At 33.9% G+C, this 21112-nt stretch overlaps 1 protein-coding gene and 1 long non-coding RNA gene across 2 annotated transcripts in view; both read right to left on the reverse strand.

Annotated features, from left to right (window-relative positions):
• LOC109019297 (receptor-like protein 13) overlaps nucleotides 1-5343 on the reverse strand; it is a 63836-nt gene extending 58493 nt beyond the window's left edge. The window contains exons 1-2 of the mRNA XM_035682740.1: nucleotides 4863-5343; nucleotides 4461-4619 (exon numbers count right to left, since the gene is read on the reverse strand). Of these exons, the coding sequence (XP_035538633.1) occupies nucleotides 4461-4619; nucleotides 4863-5316 (613 nt within the window). The 5' untranslated portion in view covers nucleotides 5317-5343. The remainder of the gene's footprint in view (nucleotides 1-4460; nucleotides 4620-4862) is intronic.
• Nucleotides 5344-19699: 14356 nt separating this feature from the next.
• On the reverse strand, nucleotides 19700-20220 carry LOC109016364. The gene is made up of 3 exons (XR_002000435.2): nucleotides 20174-20220; nucleotides 19806-19886; nucleotides 19700-19714 (listed from the first exon to the last, which is right to left on the reverse strand). It is a non-coding gene; the product is annotated as an uncharacterized LOC109016364 (long non-coding RNA).
• Nucleotides 20221-21112: the final 892 nt, after the last annotated feature.

A 21112-nucleotide genomic window follows, 5' to 3' on the forward strand; every position in this document is an offset into this window, starting at 1 on the left:
GATTTGCCAACCTTTTTAGGGGTATCAAAACTGTAAAATAAATCCAGTACATGAGATCCTCAATCAAATTGAAGCACCTTTGCCTCCAGTAAGGATTAATATAAAGGATACTAACTACCAACAAAAAGAAAATAACGTAAGAAACTGAGAAGCTTGCAAAAAAGACTACATGATCTACTTCATACCATTTTCTCTCACTTTCTTTTAAAGGATTTCTTGGTTTTGGATTTGACTTATCTGCTGTGGTGCAGCCATTCTCCAACGGTGGTCCGCAAAGAAATGGATTTCCTTCGTAGCTACTATTCTCAAAAGTCCCAAATTCATATTTATCTGGCACTTTACCAGATAAATTATTATATGCAACATTGAATGTTCCCATAAAATTCAAATCAATCAATGTCGAGGGAATTTTGCCACTCAAATAGTTGTGAGAAAGGTCTAGGCTTTCTATTGATGCCAAACTTGAAAATGTCTCTGGAATCGAACCTGTCAGTTGATTGTAAGACAAGTTTAGTGAATGAATTGAAGATAATTGTCCTAGTTCCAATGGGATTCCACCTGTTAGTTTGTTGCATGACAAATCTAATCCAGACATATAATCAAGGATGCCACCCTTGTAGGAGCTAGACCTGTACTTCGTTATAAACTCAACCTCAACTTGTCTATCATATAGTATATATGTATTGGCATCCGGAGAATTTTTCTCTAGAAGCCTTTCATATGTTGGAGTTTTTGTCGGGGACCATATATCAAAAATAGGATAAGTTTGTGAAAATGCAAGATCAGTAGCATTTATCTTCCCAAAGGTAATATTGTGAAAACAATGCGGCATTGTCCCAGAAAAGGAGTTCCTTGAAAGATCCATTATGCCTATTTTCTTTAGCAAACATACCTGGTTTGGAATCATACCACTAAAATTGTTTCCTCTCAACAAAAGTATTCTTATGTTAGAAAGTGTACTGATTTCAACAGGAAGGGTGCCAGAAAGGTTGTTTTCTCTAACGTCCAATGTCACAAGAGATGATGAGTTGAAAAGAGCTTTTGGTATAGATCCTGTAAGCTTATTCCCTTGCAAAAGCACATTAGATTGTTTATCCAAGCAAGAAGGTAAAGGTCCCGTAAGTGAGTTATGAGAAAGATCTATTAGCGATGTTGAAAGTAATCCACATGGAATGTGACCCTCAAAAGAATTATTACTCATGACAAGAACTCCCCCAAACTCTCGTATGCAGTTTCCTATCCAACTGGGAATTGTCCCTGTGAACTGATTGTTGTCCAATTGAAGCACAGTTAAGGCTTTCAACTTGAAATGCTTCGAGAAGATTTCACCATGGAAGCCATTATTTTGTAAATTCAAAATATTCAAGGATGTACATTTGGAAACCAATTCCTTTGGTACCTTCCCCGAGAATCTATTAAAGGAAAAATCCAATGTGGTTAAAGAACTCATGTCACCAATTGAGGATGGAAGATCACCTTCAAAATGATTTCGGGAAAGATTCAGAGTTTCTAAATATGGCATTATGTTTCCAACATTTTCTTGAAGTCTCCCATCTAAGTGATTTCTTGAGACATCCATCCAAGCAACATTAATACGGTGCTCTGGTTGTAAATAAAATCGACCCTCAAAAGAATTATTTCTAAGACTTAGCAGTCGTAGCCTTGTACTGTTTTCTAGCAACCAAAACGGGAAGCTTCCTTTCAACTTATTGTGAGAGAAATCAACTACTTCCAATATGTGCTGATCAAAGAGAAACTTCGGAATATTGCCGGTTAGCTTGTTCATATTACAATTCCACAATACAAGGGTCGTTAACTGAAATAATGGGGTCCAACCGACTGGATTTTCTGTTTCAATCTCAAGTTTGTTGTTGTCACTCATAAATCGAACCACCTTCAGCTTTGAATGATTAGCGAATAAGCTGAATGAGAACAGACCCTCAAAAAGATTATGACTGAGATCAATACACTCAATAGTTGTGGGACTCAAGCTGGCTACCAGAGATGAAGACAAGTTTCCAATGAAACGGTTATTAGATATATCCAACACTCTTAGTGATGACATATTGTTTATGCATTGAGGAAGGATCCCTTCAAAGTCATTGTCAGAAATATCAAACTCTTCAAGTTTCTTCAATCTGCACAAATCTATCATAAGAAATAAAATTAGTAGGAGGTGCAAATTGGACAGTTCCGTCACTTTAATTTTTTTAACAAATAAATTTGTATTTATATGTATTTATATCTATAGTTAAAAAAGAGAATGGTTAATTAATGCTACGTTTTCTAGTGGGAACCAATGAGAATAGCTAAATAATGCAACCATTAGCGCCTATCTTTAACTTGTTCTCGCATTCAATCCTAATGAATGAATTGAAGATGGGTGATTAATTTGCTTTTCATACTCACGTACCTTGAGTTGGGAAATCTCCATTGAAATCATTGTCAGATAATGATATAGCCTTTGCCGAAGATAGTGCCCCAATATATGGAGAAATACTCCCAGTGAAGTGATTTCCACGCATATCTAAAATCTCCAACCTACTTAAATTTACCAAATCTACCAGGGGATTTGATGATAGACAGTATGAGAGAAAATATTTAGAAAGGTAAAAAAAGATTAATATTAAAGAGAAAGAGAAATTCTACAAATTCCCTCTCATTAACTTGCATAATTTATCTTGGCCTTAAACGGATATTAGTGGATCAGTTATTACCTTGGATTGGTAATCTTCCAGTAAGTAGGTTGTCTCGCAAGATCAAGACCTCCAAGTTGCTTAGATTAGCCATTTCTATATCACATAGTGAATGAACACATTTGTCAGTTTGAAATTATCGTACTGATCAGAGATCCAGATCAAGATCAGCAGTACATATAACTAGCCATATTTTGATTAAGCATGCATGCTCTATCACAATATAACCACAAGCAGGATAACAAGATAATCAAAATCAAAATAAATGCTAATAATATTGGTATATAATTTTGATAATTAAGATTAATTCAACTTGGCGTAAGATTTCTTCGTGGTATTAATCTTGACCAAAACAATGCTATTTCTTAATTCAAGCATCTAAAAAAACTCAAGTTTAAATGCACATATATACCTTTGATAGAAAGAGGCCCTTCGATTAAGTTGTCACCTAGGTTCAAAGACTTGAGGGCTGGGAGCTGGGCACCCAAAACTCTTAAAATTTGCTTCCCGAAGAGATTGGAACTTAAACCTAAGTGCTTTAGCTTGCTCAGTTTAGACAAACCATGGAATTCTGAAGAAAAAAAATATATCAATTGTTAAATTCAATAACACAATAATATCCTTTTAGTTCTACTTCATGGCTTCCTTATTTCACTAAGATTTTAATTATTGTGGTAATTCTAATATATATGATGAATATTCAAGCTTGAATATTGGCCTATTTCTTATTTATGATGTTAATATCAAGTTTATTGGTAGAAGTTGCTAGAAAAATTAATGATATTGTCAATATCAAGAACCTGATTTGATTATTAGTATCTCAACCAAATTAAAACATGAAAGATGGTTCTAATTGGAAATTCTGAAATTCCGAAAGGTACGTAGTCTACCTGATTAAGTAGTACTCATGAATTACCTTTGGGTGTTAAGCCGTCAGTGAGACCATTGCCATTTAAATCCAACCTCTCCAAGTTTTCTAACGCCGATAATTCTGCACAAAATAAAACATAGAAAATAAAACAGGATGATGCATGGGAATTCAGTACTGCAAATTATATAAATTAATAAAACAGATCAACATGCATGCGTGCCTTGGGCAGGTAAGTGTCCTCCCATCCAAAGTCCGTCAAGATTCAGATTCCTAAGGGATGATGATTTGACTGCAGTACTCAACGATGATATGGTGCTCCTGTTGAAATTAGTGTAACTAATATCTAATGTCTCCAGGTTCTCTAATCTTGACAAGCTTTTAGAACCTGTACTTTTACATATTTCGTAAAATGAAAAAGCAATTAATATGCAGTCATCGATAGTATTTACAAGAAAAGTTGTATATATTAGAAATATAACTACCGATTAAGCTCTTAACTCGAACTTGAAGGCCGCCGGTGGGAGAGAGATGGAAATATAAAGTGGGCCCTATGCTATAATTTAGGATGCCCGATTTATACAAATATTAATAAATGGTATAGGACCCACTTGATGTGTTTTTCTTTCTCCCACTTGAGACCTTCAAGTACGGCAAGAACTTTAGGAGATCCTTTTTACAAAAGGAAATGATTTGTAGAGTCTTAAGATATTCAAACTTCAAGTATTTTCTTTTTTCTAAAAAGTGAGCAAATTTAGGTATCAAAATAGACGTGCGAAATTTACATACACTAAAATTGTATCTACTATTAGAAATATTGTTGTATCTTAAAAAAGAAAGTCCAAAGGATAATCAGAAATCTATATAATGAGAAAGAAGACTGCATACAAGAATACCTGCAGATGTTGCCCAATTTCCCAAATGATCATTATGCGCAAGAACCAATGTGGTAAGGGATGAAAGTTGAGTTAGGGATGGTAAAATGCTATCTTCAAAGTAATTAGAAGCGAGGTTCAATACCTCGAACCTTCTCAATACAGCTAGCCTTTCAAAACCTGCAAGAAGATTATTGGAAATGTACTGTAGGAAAGAAAGCTAAGAGAAATGAAGGCTCATGTAAGGACTGAACACAAGAAAAATGCACCAAATATGGGACCTTTTGTTCACCATGTTTATTTTTTCTTTTTAATTTCATTGTATTGGTTAATCAAGGTCAACTAAATCATAGCATGGGGTGGTGGTTTTGTTGTAGTGTGAAAGTTGAAGCAGCAGCAAGGGACACAAATTAAAAACCAAACCTTCATTAGCTATGCAACCACCAATTTCATTGCCGGACAAATCAAGACTTGTTAGCTCCTTGAAAGGCTGAAACAGGGAAACATTCAGCAACCAATTATGCTTCTTGTTAATTGTGGCTGTTGAATCGATGAAACTTTCTGTATAAAGGTGTTGTTTTATATCATGGAGGGAGAGTTCAATGACATGACCCGTGGTGGAGTTGCACGAGACTCCCTCCCAACCACAGCAGTCACTGCTCATTTGATCTGCGCCTTCAATCCAGGAGGGAAGACGGTTGCCAATGTGATAATCGGATTTCAGAAACGCCTTCAGTCGTAATAGACCAATCCTCTCTTCCTCCAAGCAACCTTTGTGCTCACTGAATTGCACAAACATCACTAATCCCCACATCAAACACTTCACCAAAGGCCACGGCCTCCTGTTTGGAAAACATTGCCGCAGACCTGGGTCCATGATTTCTTGCTAATTAATCAGCTTGTTTTTGTGTTGGTAGCAGCTAGGGACAAAATACTCACTCTAATTTTCTCCACCTTAATTCTACTGATATAGATAGATGAATGCGACCTTTAAAAAGGGAAAATATCTTACACAGGTCTAACTAGACCGCGTGAAATACAGGACTCTGGACTGTTCATTGGCTCAACTTTAAAGTTAGAACTTAGAAACTCTAATCATTTCCACGTTGATTTGGAGTGATTCCACCACATACGCAAAGACTTTTAAAAGTGGAAGATGACCTGAGTTGCTAGACCGCGTGAAAGACTTTCTATTTCTACATTGACTTGGACTAATATTTACACCCACATCTTACTCCGTAGAAAATACCTTAATATCCATATTAATTTCATATGAGCTGTCGGTTTCGGTTAAGAATATTCGGAAATTCAGGTTCACTTTCTGTCAAATTAGCTTATAAAGCCCCGGGTCTTGATAATTCCAGTGGTTTTGGGGGCCCTAGGATCAAATAGCGGGAACAAATGTGGAAACTGGAAAGAAATGATAGACTGAATTAAGCTACTCTTATGGAAATTGCTCGGAATGTATTGCCAACTCGTTTTGTGCTAGCTAAAATGATCACTGAGTTAGAAGAGTTCCAAGCTTATTGCCACCTATGTAACTTAGGACATGAAATGTTCAGACCTTATTTTTCATTCACTCTTGCGCGGATTATTTGCAGATAATCCCCTCAACGTCTCAATTTGTATGAGCCAACTTAGTATTCATCAGACTCTTAGGCCTTATTTGTTTTCATAATTATTCTCATCTCATCTCGTCTAATCATTATAATTTTTTTAAATTCTCACACAAAATTAAATAAATAATTCAACTTTTTCAAATCTGAAAATAAAAATAATATTAAAAAAATATATTCTAATAATATTTTATACAACTTTCAACTTTTATCTCAATTCATCTCATCTAATCTGATCTGTGAAAACAAACAAGGCCAATTGCTCGTGTTAGATGGATTTTATTTGGTTCAACAGAAACCAATTATCCGTAGCTAGCTCCAAGAGGTGTATGGACACCTGTAGAACACTAGTATCCGACAGAGATATGCATGCCATGGAAATATTTTATTGCGGGGCCAAAGCTCAGACACAGAAGGTATATAGATGGGGGTTTTAGGGGCTGGGGAAACATGGAATCCCGACTTAGGAACCTAAAATCCCTGTCAAGAGAGGAATTGCGTAAAAGAAACGCTAATACAAGAACCAACTCGAATTGAAAGGTTCATAAAACTATAACTAGCATTAAGGATATATTTGCTTTGTTGAACATGAAATAACTATTTCATTATTTAGTTTGGTTTTAAGAAACGAAAAAATTATTAATATTCCCTATTAAATAACCAAAAGGAAGAAGTCACTTCTTGCTATTAATATTCCCTCATTCCACGAATGGCATTGTTAAGGTCAGTTGAATATGGGAAACATTGGTAGCACAGACCAGCAATTCTTCTGGCAATGTCTCAACCATTCTCGAAGTAACTTAGTAGAAATGTTTAATGGTGATTGGGACCAGTGAGATCATGTTAGGGGTCCCAGTCCTTGAAGACGCGGAACAACTTGCAGAAGTGCCATATGAGTTCCCAGATGCACCATCAACTGGGGCTTGATTCAGACATTCTAAAACTAAAAGCCTCCGCTTTTGCAACTTTATTGAGAATGTTGTTGCGTCAAGAATCACAGGGACCTGACAACAAGTTTGAACCAACAAGGTAAGGGTAAATAACAATATCCAAAAGATAACTAGCAGATGGGAAATTATGCTGTATTTTTCTCAGGAAAATAATTTCTGATTGGGCTGGTTGTTTTATCAACCATTACGAGAAAACAAAAAATGAAGGGCCAAAAACAAGAAAGTTCAAGAACATCAGCAACAATGATGGACAAATATCGTCTATTCAGTTCAAGAGATTTGATCAAGCATACCACAATAGAAATCAATGACGAGCTATATTTATATATATATATATTATATATATACTAGTTAAGATTTCATGTGAAATGCACGTATGCCCTGTTGAGGCTGGCGTAAACGGGTAGTATGTCAATCAAACTGATCTTGCTCGGTGATCCCGATCAACAATTATTTTCTTACGATGCTTGGAATTTTCGAGCAGTGTGTCCGTCGGACTAGATCAATAGTTATTTTCGTGTGATGCTCAAATGTTGCTACAGTTTTTATATGGGAAAATATACTCTTCAAAATGTATATTAATTAGAAATAATTATTAAGACTGAGAATTATTGAGAAAAATAATAATTGTTAATATGATAATCAACTAAATAATGTGAAAGTGTTTGAGTTTTTTCAATTATAAAAAATAATTATTAAATTGGTAGTAGCAAAGATAGCAAACCAAAGATAGATATGTGAATCAAAACATGGTTTCTGGACAAGTTAAGTTAAGAGGGATATATACAACCATTGTAAAGTGTAGTGTTTGTTACCTACGGGCATGTATTTGTTTTACACATGATTAGGCTATTAAGAAGATAGTTATTTTGTTTTACAGGAATAGAATTTGTTTTGTTCATAAAATTGATCTTCCCAACTCATGTATAGTTTTCTTTTACTGCAAGGCTCATGCCTATGTCTACATTGTTTGTATATATGAAGATCATCGTGAAAGTTGAATGTTTTGAACTAAATTAATAAAAATGTAAAATAGAAAGGAACAAGAATACAACGACTGTTTGACATTCTTTAGTACGCTAACCCTAACGATTTGACCACATTTTTGTAGATCATGTTAATGGAGAGAAAAATTATTGGATGGTCTTACTTCTAAAAACTCATACCATATGGTGTTATTCCTAAAAACAATCGCAAATGAACCTAATCCAAAGCGCGTCATAGCACAAAGGGATGACCAAATTTATCTAAATTTTGCTCAAAAGAAATCTCAGGGTTAAAAATGTAATTTACAAGACACAATAAAATTTAATTACATAAAAAAAGATAGTAAGAAAAAGATGAAAAAAAAAAAACACAAGCACTAATCATCTAAATGAAAACCTTGGTAATTTTGCCTGTCAAGTAAAAAATATTTTAGAACTGACAAAAATGTAGCCTATCAAACACAAACCTCAAGGACAAAGAGGTACTTTTAGCCATCAAACACATTAGAATCTCAAGGACCATGATTTCTAGGGTATAACAAAACAAGTTTATCAAGTTTAGCAATACAACAGAGACTTCAAGCAAATGAAATATAAGAGAATTTTAAAGTAGAGCTTACCAGCAAAATATAACTATACTTACCACATTGGAATGTTCGCATTGTGGAGCACAAAATGACTGAATGGCCATACGACCAGCGGAGGCGATGCTGCCATCATTTCTTGGATGCCATGCAAAGGTAGAAATTCCATGTGGGAATTGAGGTTGAGGATTAAAAGGCAATGCAAATTAGTTGGAGGCACTCAAGTGGTGGGTTTTAAAAAACTATTTTTATTTCAAGCCATGGGTTTTTGTCAAAGAAACTAAATTTAAGACCCATTAAAAACAAAAAAATGTGGGAGCTTTAATGTATTCGTTAAATAGCTCAAAGACAGATGAACATAACCTGACAACCAAAATACATAAAAGAAAACATAAGTTTTATTTGGCAGCAAGGTAAAATGATTTTTGAAGTCATAGGAGCTATAAACATGGTCGGGAGAGCAAATGTTCGTATGCAACCTATTATATAACATCAAGAATGCCACTATATATCTATCACAGGATACAAGAGGTTTATACCACTTAACAAGATATTAGCTCAGAATCCACAATGAAATTGTGCCAATGGAGTCAAATGCCACAATCATTTCAGTATCAGCATTCTGAAACAATTACCACTCTTTAATTTAGAACGCACAAGAACAATTTTCATATAGAAGTCCTGTCTAGCTAGCTATAGAAACTTATGCTGGTAAAATTTTTATTAACAAACTTCGTTTCAAGGTACTCAACCCCACCCCAAAAATTGAAGTCCTCCTGTCTAGATAAATAGACATGTCAGATGCCAAAATTTCCATCACTAGACTTTGCTTCAGGGTGTTTGGTCGGGCTACCATTATCAATTGGGACAGAGAGAGAGAGGGTTGGGAGTTTTGCCCAAGAAGAGGAGAACAAATTCTAATCAAAATTAGCACAAGAAGCCAAACTAGTGTGATGTATCTGGAAAGCCAACTTCAAAAGTAGAATTCTGATGATCAGAGCATATGGTAGTACCTTGGAAATTGAGTGAAAAATGTAGCACAACTGTAACACTCCATCCCCGAGGGTCCGAAAAGTTAACTCATATGACCTAAAATCATCTCCAATAATACTTTAAAATAAACCAGAATCTCCATAACATATTAACCTATTTGTTCAACACACATATTCATGTTCCTACATAAGGGTACATCAATGGTGCCTCATTAATACACATAAAATTTCCCACAACGACTAGGAATATCCCTTACTCAAAATACCAAAGCCGCATAAAATATCAACACTACCAAAAGACTCTCCAACTGTTATTGTACCCTAAGGCACTTAGTCTTCTATGGTCAACAAACTTGCAAGCACTCCCTATTTCTGATTTCCAACTATTGCCTCATAATTATTTGAAATATATTATGGAGATAGGGGTGAGTTATCAACAACTCAGTAAGCAGAGAACATATACTAGTATGCAAACATGAGCATTTAGAGATTTCATAATGCAGAACAAAATACTTTTTATTTTCAGAATGCAGAGTCAGAACATGTTATCAAAAATATCAGAGCGAATGTTCACAATATTTTTATTAAAATTTTCCTTGGCATAGCATAACTGAAACATTATATCAGAACATAATTCCATGTTTAACCCCCGTGGTAAAGTTGTGCAAACCTTGGCAGCCAACCGAGCAGAAATAGAATGTGAATCTTCCCCTTATCATTCTCAGAGCCTCAAGTGTGCACATAGGAAAGATCACGCAGAAAACCACTTTGTTTCCAAAGTGGGTGCACCAGAAACAGAAAAGTTGGTACCAACCCAAACAGAGGCCACAATTTTACACCTGTGTTACGGTCAGAACAGAAACAGAATATCATGCCAGAGGTTTCAGAAACCACATCTTATCATATCAGAGTACAAAACATTTTCAGAACAGAACTGAATTAGATCACAAAAATATAATTTATATACAAAATTTCATATTCGCTCTCTTTTGCACAGTCGGAGACAAAATCTTAAAATAAGCTCATGTCTACACCACTCATGACAGAAAATATTTCCTTCTTATACAGAATTTTATGAGTAATACAGAATAAATAACTGAGGTCGTTTCCAAAATTTCTTTTCATAACAAAACATGCATATTTTCCAAGATCAACCTCAGATCATTTTATTTTATACAAAGTGTAGCATAAGAACCCCGCTTACCTGACTCTTTAGTCTTTCAAAAATTCTTCAACAAAGCCGAACAAATAATAATCGTCACCTATAAAAAAATCACGTAATTTCTATAAATTTTCAATTAATTACGTATTTCGATATTCAAACATAAATTGCTAAAGAACCCTATTTTAAATCATCAAACCTAAAGTTCTCATAATTCCTAAAATACCATCATTTTCTAAAACCATCAATATCCACTTAATCGAATTCGTACCGAATAAGAGATTTAATCGAACAAGTGTTAAGACAATTATAAAACTCAATAAAAAGTAATATTTAAAATATCTAAAGTACCGACAACATATTATAAATTAATAGAATACTTAGACTACTCTAAAAATCTTATAAAATACGTCATGAAAAACTCATTTCTTAAAAATAGGTTTACTTTCTTTAGTTAACAATATTATTAAAATATTATCTACACAAAATAATATTTTATGAGACTTAAAAATAAAACCCACTTAAAGTACATAACCCAAAAAAGACCTAGCATCCGAAACATATATTTGGAATTTACGCTAAGGTGAATTGGTAATAGTACTCATCTATTAAGTTAACACTTATATATATCTATATAATATATATATTATGTACGTACATCACTTATAAGAATAAAACTAGATGCACACACAATACACGGGGATAACACCCAGTAAGCTGAGGCAAGGGCTTACCCAAGGGAAACCGAGGCACGCGTGGAGGGGTAAGGGACGACAGGGCTGGCTGGAGGAGCTGTGGGTGTAACGCCCCAAACCCGGGTGGCTTGGAGAATTACTACACGTCACTTAAAAACATGTCTCCCAACACATCTAAAAATCTCCAAAAAGACTTCATAAGCAAAATCAATCTCATATCTTCTATATAAACACATTACAAACTCCACATAATCATTACTGCAATAATAATAAATCAAGGGGTCCACAATCTTCTGGTAGTGATAACATACCAAACTAATAAAACCATAAGTCCTACTAAACCAAAACATAATTAAATCTTAACGTAATAAACTGATACATCTTAAGTCTCAATAAATCTAAATGTCAAAAGGAACTTCAAACTATTCTTCTAACAATGGTACCCTTAGGTACTCGACCTTCTATCCATATCTACTTAAACTCCAATTTCTATTCCTGACCCCCAGCTGGGTCATCAATATCATCTGAAAAATAATGAAGATAAGGGGTGAGTTATCAACAACTCAGTAAGCAGAAAACCTATACTAGTGTGCAAACATGAGCCATTTTTAGAAAGTTTGGTATGCAAAAGCAAAACATTTTATTTTCATATGCATATCTCAATACGTATTATCAAAAAAATAAGAGTGACATTTCAATCTTTTCATATTCAAGAACACTTTGGCATAACATAACCGAATATCTTCATCTTATCATATCATATCATATCATATTATATCATATACCATGTTTAACCCCCGTGGTAGGGTTGTGCTATCCCGGGTGGCCAAACCAGGCAGTATCATATTGTGAAACTTCCCCTTTTCAATCTCGGAGCCCCGAGTGTGCACATAGGAAAGAACACATAAAAGACCACTTTGTTTCCAAAGTGGGTGCACTCATATCATATCATCTTGGTACCAACCATATCACATGAACCAGTATCATCATATCATAACCATATTCAGAATCAGAATCAAAACAGATAAGTATGTCAAAGGTTTTTCATATCCATATCATATCAAACCACGTGCTGAACACCTTCATACAATTTCTATTTGATCAAAAATAGATCCAAATCATTTTCATATCATATATACAAAAATTTACAGATATTATATTCATTCTTTTGCACATTTTAGAAACATGTTAAATATTGCTCATGTCTACACTATTTATGTCAAAAGCACTTATCTTCTCTTTCAAACATATCCCATGGGTGAATGCAAAACATCTACTGAGGTTAAAAACAACATGCACATTTTTACAAACCAACCTCAGTTTATTTCTTTTTATGCAAATCTAGCATAGAAACCCCGCTTACCTGACTCTTGTAGTGTAATCTCTATGTTTTGGGCTTGTAATAAAGTCGTGTCACAATAACCTATAATAGAGAAATTTACTCACACGTTAATACCTACACTCATAATTAACATAGTTAAGAACATTCCATCTTCGTAAGAGTAAGATAGACTAAGATTAAACTATTAAATAGTCCACAAAACAAAAAACCCCTGCAAACAGCAATACCCAAAAAGCCCCAATGTGTAACAGTCACTTGACCCATTCACAGACTCCATTATCGCACCAATCATAACCAATCCCCAACACCACATCAGCCACTCTCTACATCTTTCCTGCATCATGAACGATAACAAGATACCCAACCAGCCACAACAATTCCCAACCACTCAACACAGCCAACCGAGTTTCATATACCTCAGCAATTCATCCATGAATATCATAACAGTGGAAATATCACATCAATTTCCAAAGCTAGCGTTCGTGATTACCTTGTAGCACTTCGAAACGAGATCGTGCTACTCCATTTTCCACTGAACCCGATAGTAGTACACTCCGAGGTGATAAATTCTAGATTTTTAGAAGAAAATATGGGAATGAGTGAGGAACTCAAAAACACATGAGAATAGAGAATTTAAAACAGAAGTTTAAAGATAGTTTTACCTCAAAACAAAAGTGAGGGGAAACTGAAAATTTCCATCTTTGATGGGATCTTGTAGGTCGCCCTCAACTCCTCAAATTCATCGGAGGTAACAACCGACCAACATAAAAACCCAGCAAAGTCATCTAAAAGAGCTCTGCCACAACCGATGGCAGCATGAACAACGCCAGAAGGTCTCACTCGCCCTACTGAACGCGAAGATTTCTTCGGAGCTACAAAGGACAGGAAGAGATGATAAGGAATTTTGAAAGAAAAGTAAGAAATAGAAATTGCAGAATGACATGATAAAGACAGAATGAATACAATGGGCTTCTCAACATGAAAGGGAATCCTTATATAGGCAGGGTCGACAATCACCATCCCGAGGCGTCATAACTCCGCGTATCTCCACGTGTCCCTCTCAAGTACCTAGATCCCTTGAGTAGCACAACCTCTATAAAGCATATATGTTGACACAATGTGTGAAATTAATGGCTATGAAACACATAAATCGAAAAGGTGTCAATACCATTCAATGCCAAAGCAAAACTGACGTCGTATTGCCACATATGTGAAATGCGAAGGGTCAAGGTGGGCCGAGAATTTGACGGGATAAGGGTTCAAAAGGAATGAAAGGAATTCCTCCCGGACCCATCCAGTAAGAATTAATGGGGTAACTGTAAAGAGATTCCCCAAAGATAGGCCCATCGGGTTTCAGCCCAAAACTCAGCCCAAAGCTTCCCTATCCGTGCAAGGAACAGAACGCTTGCCAAGGAGGGACGCTGAATAGTCGACAAGACGGATCAGCCTAACATTCTATGGCCGCCCTTGAAAACTAGGGATCTACACAAAATGCACAGGAAATTCGAAAGACCTTCGATTCATCAACATCAAGTCATCTAAGGCTCGTATAAACCGGATCAGGGGACAATGAACCATACTCCATTAATGACGCTGCAGTTAAGTCACATGCCACATTTATACAACCAATGTAGAGCCATGCTGCATTTAGGGCTGAGCACCAACAGTTTCAGAGTCGGAGGGCCCAACCTCCGACTCCGACTCCGACTCCGACTTTGTCAGAGGTCAAATCCGACCTCCGACTCCGACATGTAGAGAATCCGCTCCGCCTCCGACTCCGACTTTTCGGAGCGAAGTCCGATTTTTTGATTTTTTTTTCAATTTTTTTTTAACTTCATATTTGACCCACTTTTAAAAAAAAAAATTGTGGGCTTTCAAATTTCAATTTTCTCAAAATTACAATCCAAATTTATTAAACTTTTGATTATAATAAAAAATACAACTAAATAAAACAAGTAACATACTAACATACATTCAAAAATTAAAAATAAAAAGAAAGTCTTATTTTTACATGTACTCCCATCATCCATGATTCCATATCTACATCCAACTAATCACTACAATAAACAAAGGCACCGTATACGAAATGAAGATTAAAAAAAAGGCACTGTATAGTTACTATAGTATACTATTGTAATTACTATGAACCTATTTTTAATTATATTATATATATGATATATATTATTATATATGAATATTAAAAAAAAGGCACTGTATATGAAATGAAGATTCAAAAAATAGTATTACTATTTTATATATAATATAGTATTAATATATTATACTATTAGTCTATTACTATATCTTATAGTATAATTACTAATACTATAGTATCATACTATTAGTATGTTAGTGATTTAATATTATATATATATTAAATCTCTAATCTCTTATACTTGATATATATATTAATATATATAAATATTAGTAATACACTAATAGTATTAGTATTAGTATTAGTTATACTAATAGTTATATTAGTATTAGTTATTATTAATACTATATATTATACTAATAGTGATATTAATACTATATATAGTTATAATGATTAGTATAACTACATTAGTATTAGTTATAGTGATTTAGCATAACTATATTAGTATAAGTTATAGTGATTTAGTATAGGTATAATACTATAAGTTATAACTATAGTCTATAATAGTATTAGTATAAATATTAGTATTAGTTATAGTGATTTAGTATAGGTATAATACTATAAGTTATAATTATAGTCTATATGAGTATTAGTATTTGCTATAGTGATTTTAATTTAGTATAACTATATAATACTATTAGTATAAATCACTATACTAACTATATCACTGATAGTATTAGTATATTAATACTAGTATATCACTATAGTTAATAGTATCATATAGTAATATAGTATTAGTAATTAATACTATAGTGGTTTATATAGTAATTTATATATAGACTTAAAGTGGAGTACTAATAGTATTAGTATTAGAACATAAATCTAATTAATATACTAATGTATATTAGTATTACTAATATATTTATCAAAAGGAATATGTTGAGAATTTATTAAGTCAAAAAATATAATTAATACATGATATTATTATATAACATTTATATGAATAATACTTTAGTTATTATACATTAGTATTATATGTTATTCTAAATTTATAGATTAGTGTTAATCCATTAGTATTACATGTTGATGTTATTATGCATCTTAGTGTTTATAGTATATTATATATACATTAGTATTAGATGTTATTATATGTATACATTAGTAATTTAGTGTTACAACTTACATGTAACATGGTAATAATATTGTAAATTTGTAATAATATGATATTTAAATATAGTCATATACTAAACTATTATTATTTATTAGTCAATTTAGTCTATATATTATAGTATAAATATATTATTTAACTAGTATATTATTGAGTTTAACTAACTATATAAAATATAGTTGTATAAACTTTAAATGATTAATATATAGAAAAACACATATTTTTATAAAATATGTATAAAATTGGAGGCGGATCGGAGCGGAGTTGGAGTCGGAGTCGGTTCTTCAATGACTCCGACTCCGACTCCTACTCCGATTTCCAATAGGGAAAAAACTCTGACTCCGACAAGTCGGAGTTGGAGCAAACCCGGACCGGAGCCGGATTTGGAGTCGGATTGTCAGATTTTTGCTCAGCCCTAGCTGCATTAAAGAAGGTCTAACAGCAGATACAAAAAAGAACGCACATACTTTATGAAGAAACAAAAGACTATATGCACCCTCCCAAAAAAGGAATAAATAACAAGCTCCAGGTATCAAAAAACTCTCTCTGATTCCTAAACTCTCTTACTTATTTGCTACCATCCAAGAATATTTACTAACTTTGGCATCGGAGGTTACCCGGCCCCTAGGCCACCCTCTCAAAGCCACAGTCTTTTCTACATTGTGCTGGGCTCGTTTTCAAAGACCTGAGTTGTCGAAACTTGGCACAACGTGTGCAAAACACAACGTTAACCCAGTTCAGCCTCTACTTCCTTCTCAAATATAATAACTTCTTGCCTAGGTTCAACTTCCTATTCAGATAACACTTCTTCGAGCAAAAAATTTAGGATTTTGGCATTTATAGCCCGGGTTCCACTTACCATCACAATAGTAACATAACCTCTTTTATCTTCTAGCCTTCATCTGGTTTTGTTTGATTCTTAGGATAATTAATATTCCAGGATCAGGTGAGTAGGATATGGTTGGTCTGTGATATTTTTCTGTTGGTTCACATTCTCTTCTTAGATTTTAGTTAAGCTATAGGCTGCTCTCAAATTTGGAGGTTTAAATATTCTCAGACCGAGCCTTATAATCCTCCACAATCCTATTTTATCTCTGCCTAGTAAGAATTCCATTGGATCATCATTTGGTCCAAAACTAACTAGTAGTGCCGTGACAAATGTGTCCCAATCAGTCATGATTCCTCTAGATATTGGAACATACGACAGTTTTTCCCTCCATGTGAAAGCAAGCTAGCCGAATATGTGGTAGACACTACAAGAAATCTAGCCTTTTCCAGCGGTCAAAATCGTCACAAATACCTTTAGAAATCGCTGCATTTGATCAATTGCGGCGATTTATAAATCGCTGCAGGTTCGCCACTATCCTAAAGCCATTTTTGATCAATTGCAGCGATAGGAAAAAATCGTCACAAAGACTAGTATTTCCGGCGACTTTCGTCTGCCGGAAATGTTAAAAAAATGGACAGAAATAGCCCTCTGGTTTACCTTTGAAATCGCTGAGAACTACTATTTCCGGCGATATTTATCGTCACAAAAACTTAATAAATCGCCGCAATAAATTATTATTTTCCCCAGCGATTTGAAATAATCGCCGCTATGGAGTATTTTGCAGCATGTAATTTTCGCCGCAAAAAACTATTTGTGGCGATTTTATGTCGCCACAAAAATATTTATGCTATAAAAAACTATTTCCGGCGAGTAAAAATCGCCGGAAAATATGTTTCAGAAAATTAAAAAAAAAATGCACAAAACAGTATAGAGAAAATATTATACACATCCAAGTTTTGCAGGCTTCACAATTTTACCTTACACTATGGATTACCCTAATAGTCTTTTTACACAAAAGATCCAAAGATCTATAGTAACTATACTAAGACTATACTAAGCATATTAAGGTAATAATCATGAGAAGGAGAGACCAGTTCAAGGGACAAGCAGCAGAATAAATCAAATAAGCTCATGGATATGTCATCCTAATATTTTAAATGACAATTCTCTCTCAAAAAATGTCATCCTAATATTGTAGACCTGTGTCTACAATCAAAAACTAGACTGACCTTGATTATTGAGTGAGGAACATTCCTGCAGAGTACTGCTCCCCACCCAGCATACAATGAACGTAAACCACCCTTTCCAATAATTCCAAGCAATGCATTCCTGCAAAAACAGAACAATGAGTAACATGGAAATAGCAAACTACCAAAGCCAACTCTCCTTTTTTTTTGTTGGGGGGGTGGAATAAGAAAGAAACGTGGCAGAACCAACAGCCAACACAAAATAATTGAAGACTTTTCACAGGCTTCTAAATGTGTTCAACTCAGCTTTCTCTCCAACTCTACCCCATATAACTTTAAAAAAACAACACTAAATGAGGGGGATAGGAAAGGCACAACTACCTGAGGGGAAAAGAGGAATTCTCTAAATGCACTATTACACAAAGCTAAAGAGGTAGTTTTTATCTCAGAAACACCAATATCTGACATATGATAGTCTATATATATACTATCATCAGACCACATTAACAAAACTATGTTTCTTCTCAACAATTGACCATTTTTTAATCTTTTTCATTTCAGCTGGAGTGTATCAATTCAAATTTTGTAAGAGATAATAATTAGCAAGATTTTTTTGAAAATTATGTGGATTAAAATGCAAACAATATTGTGTGAATTCCATGCATGCAGTACATGCCGACCATACAAATAATGTTTCATATATATTATCCATCTTAGTGGAAAAGCAAGGCAAATTAGAGGCATATTGCAGCAGGCTTGGCGGGTTTTAAGTTGATCTACTAAATATGTCGAGTCATTAATGTAGAAAGATTAATGCAAATTATTATTATTATTATTTTTAACGCGTAAACAATCATGGAAAACATATTTTCAACCATTTAGATTAAACTATATATATATATATCACTCAGTTTAATTTGCTTGAGGAAATTAATAAACTAGTTGTATATTTCTGACTCCTTTTTGCTTTCCATAAGAACTATCTACAATCTACAACAGCAAGACTAGAAGAATGGAGGGTCAAACGAAGGGATACACAATTAGTAATTGTGTATGTCCTTTTTGCATCATATCCTTTATATTTTCAAATAATAATTTTGATAATTAAAGATATAACTAGTCATGTTAGGATAGTTTCTGAAATGTCAGCCTCTTCACAATCAACAGCTCATGTTGATTATCATACTTGTAATATGCCAATTACTAATTTTGTGAGTAAGAGCCAACTAGTCATATATAATTCTTGGAATGGACAGAAATCTTATGTGATGCAGAATGTAAACTTCAGTCTTCAAGGCTACAATTTTAGCAACTTCATGGAAGCTACTGGCAACAATATCCTATTTATAAGCAACAAGGGTATATGATATTAGAACCGAAGTCCTTAATCTACAGCCTTCATGAATCTCATGTTGTATAGATATTTCTAAGTAGGTATAAGTGTGTATGATCAGGAACTTAATACAAGGTAAGTGGCTATTTAAGATATGCCAATATCGCCTACTGTAATCCAGAAATGAAAATAACGTCAGATAGAAATTTAAAATCAAAGGAACCGATAAATCAAAGAATACATGCATGACAACAGGAAATCAAATGAAACATGCACCAACCCCAACACAGATGTCAGTATAACATGGAGGTGAACTTTAATATTTCTCATACTTAGCTTCTGGTGTACAAAAAATGAGCAATCCCCCAATGCAAAGAGCTAAAAATGGTTAAAGATTCATGAACATAAAAATTAGAAAAGAACAATTTACCTGGGGTCAGGTCAGGGAAAGAATGCTCAATAAAACGTGTTGCAGCCTGATAATTCAAGGTAGTAGAGGGTCGAAGTGGTGCTGGAAGAAAAAAATCAAAATCATGCAATCAGTTAAGAGGAAAATAAACTACAGCCAACACAAGAATATTGTCATTAGAAAATGAGATTCTAAAAAAAATCAAATTTGAGCATATGATAGTATGCTCTGCATATTAAATGACCCAGCCCAGTCACTTTCATCTTAAAATAAAGTAAAATCTTCATAGTAAGATTAGGAGTGCCCTTGTACTTGCAGCACCATTCACGATGACATTTTAAGATGAGAAATTAACAACAAATGTCAAAATTTCAAAGAAACAAATGTACCTTTACTCAAGTCTATGAACCTCTCTAGTTTGTCCTAATACAAGCTTATCTTTCCTACATCACATGGGCAGGGGAAAAAACAGTTTAGCAAGACCTAACGTCAAAAGTTCAAAATAGTTTGAATCAAACAATCAAATCCAAAAAGCAAATTATACAAGTGCAAATAATGAGCCCTTTATCTCCCAAATGTGTAGACCAACAGAGAAACCAGAGCATTATGATAACCATACTCTAACCAGATATGTCAATCGAATCATTACACTCATTCGATATCATTCGTTACCTATCATAGCACATTTTTTTTTTATAAGTACCTATCATATAAGGGGATTACTTCGGTAAAACAGTGAAGTATGACATTAAAGCAAACAAACAATCATATTCAAGAGTTTAGAGGTAATTAAAGATAAAAGGCACTAAAAGTTTTCAAAGGAAAAAGCAACATACTTGGACCATTTCACTAACAAAGTTAAATCCTCCAGGTCCAATAAAAGATCCAGCTAGCTGATATTCAATGATAACATGAGAACATTAAGCATGATTAACAATAATATCAGATAATCAGTTCAATGTAAAACTTGAACAGATTCTAACATTGCACTCTGTCATGTAAAAAACATAGATCAAATATAATCAGACCAGCTGTCCAGCACAAGCAAAGGCAATGCCATCAGTATTATGACTTTAAAACCATCGATATTATGACAAATCAAGGTGAGGATCATACTTCGGGTTTCCTGAAGTGTTTAATTTTATATGTTTCATTCATTGATTGTTTTTTAAACACATGGCAGTTGTGGTTATATAAATAACCAGATATTACTAAAATGAAATATAAAATTTAATTTAACAAACAATAGTAAAGATTTATACAGAAATGACAAAATCCACAAACACAAACCTCAAACTAAATAGCCCAAACCTAAAAAATATTTTGTT

This window comes from Juglans regia, chromosome 11 (genome assembly GCF_001411555.2).
Source record: "Juglans regia cultivar Chandler chromosome 11, Walnut 2.0, whole genome shotgun sequence".
Lineage (NCBI taxonomy): Eukaryota > Viridiplantae > Streptophyta > Magnoliopsida > Fagales > Juglandaceae > Juglans > Juglans regia.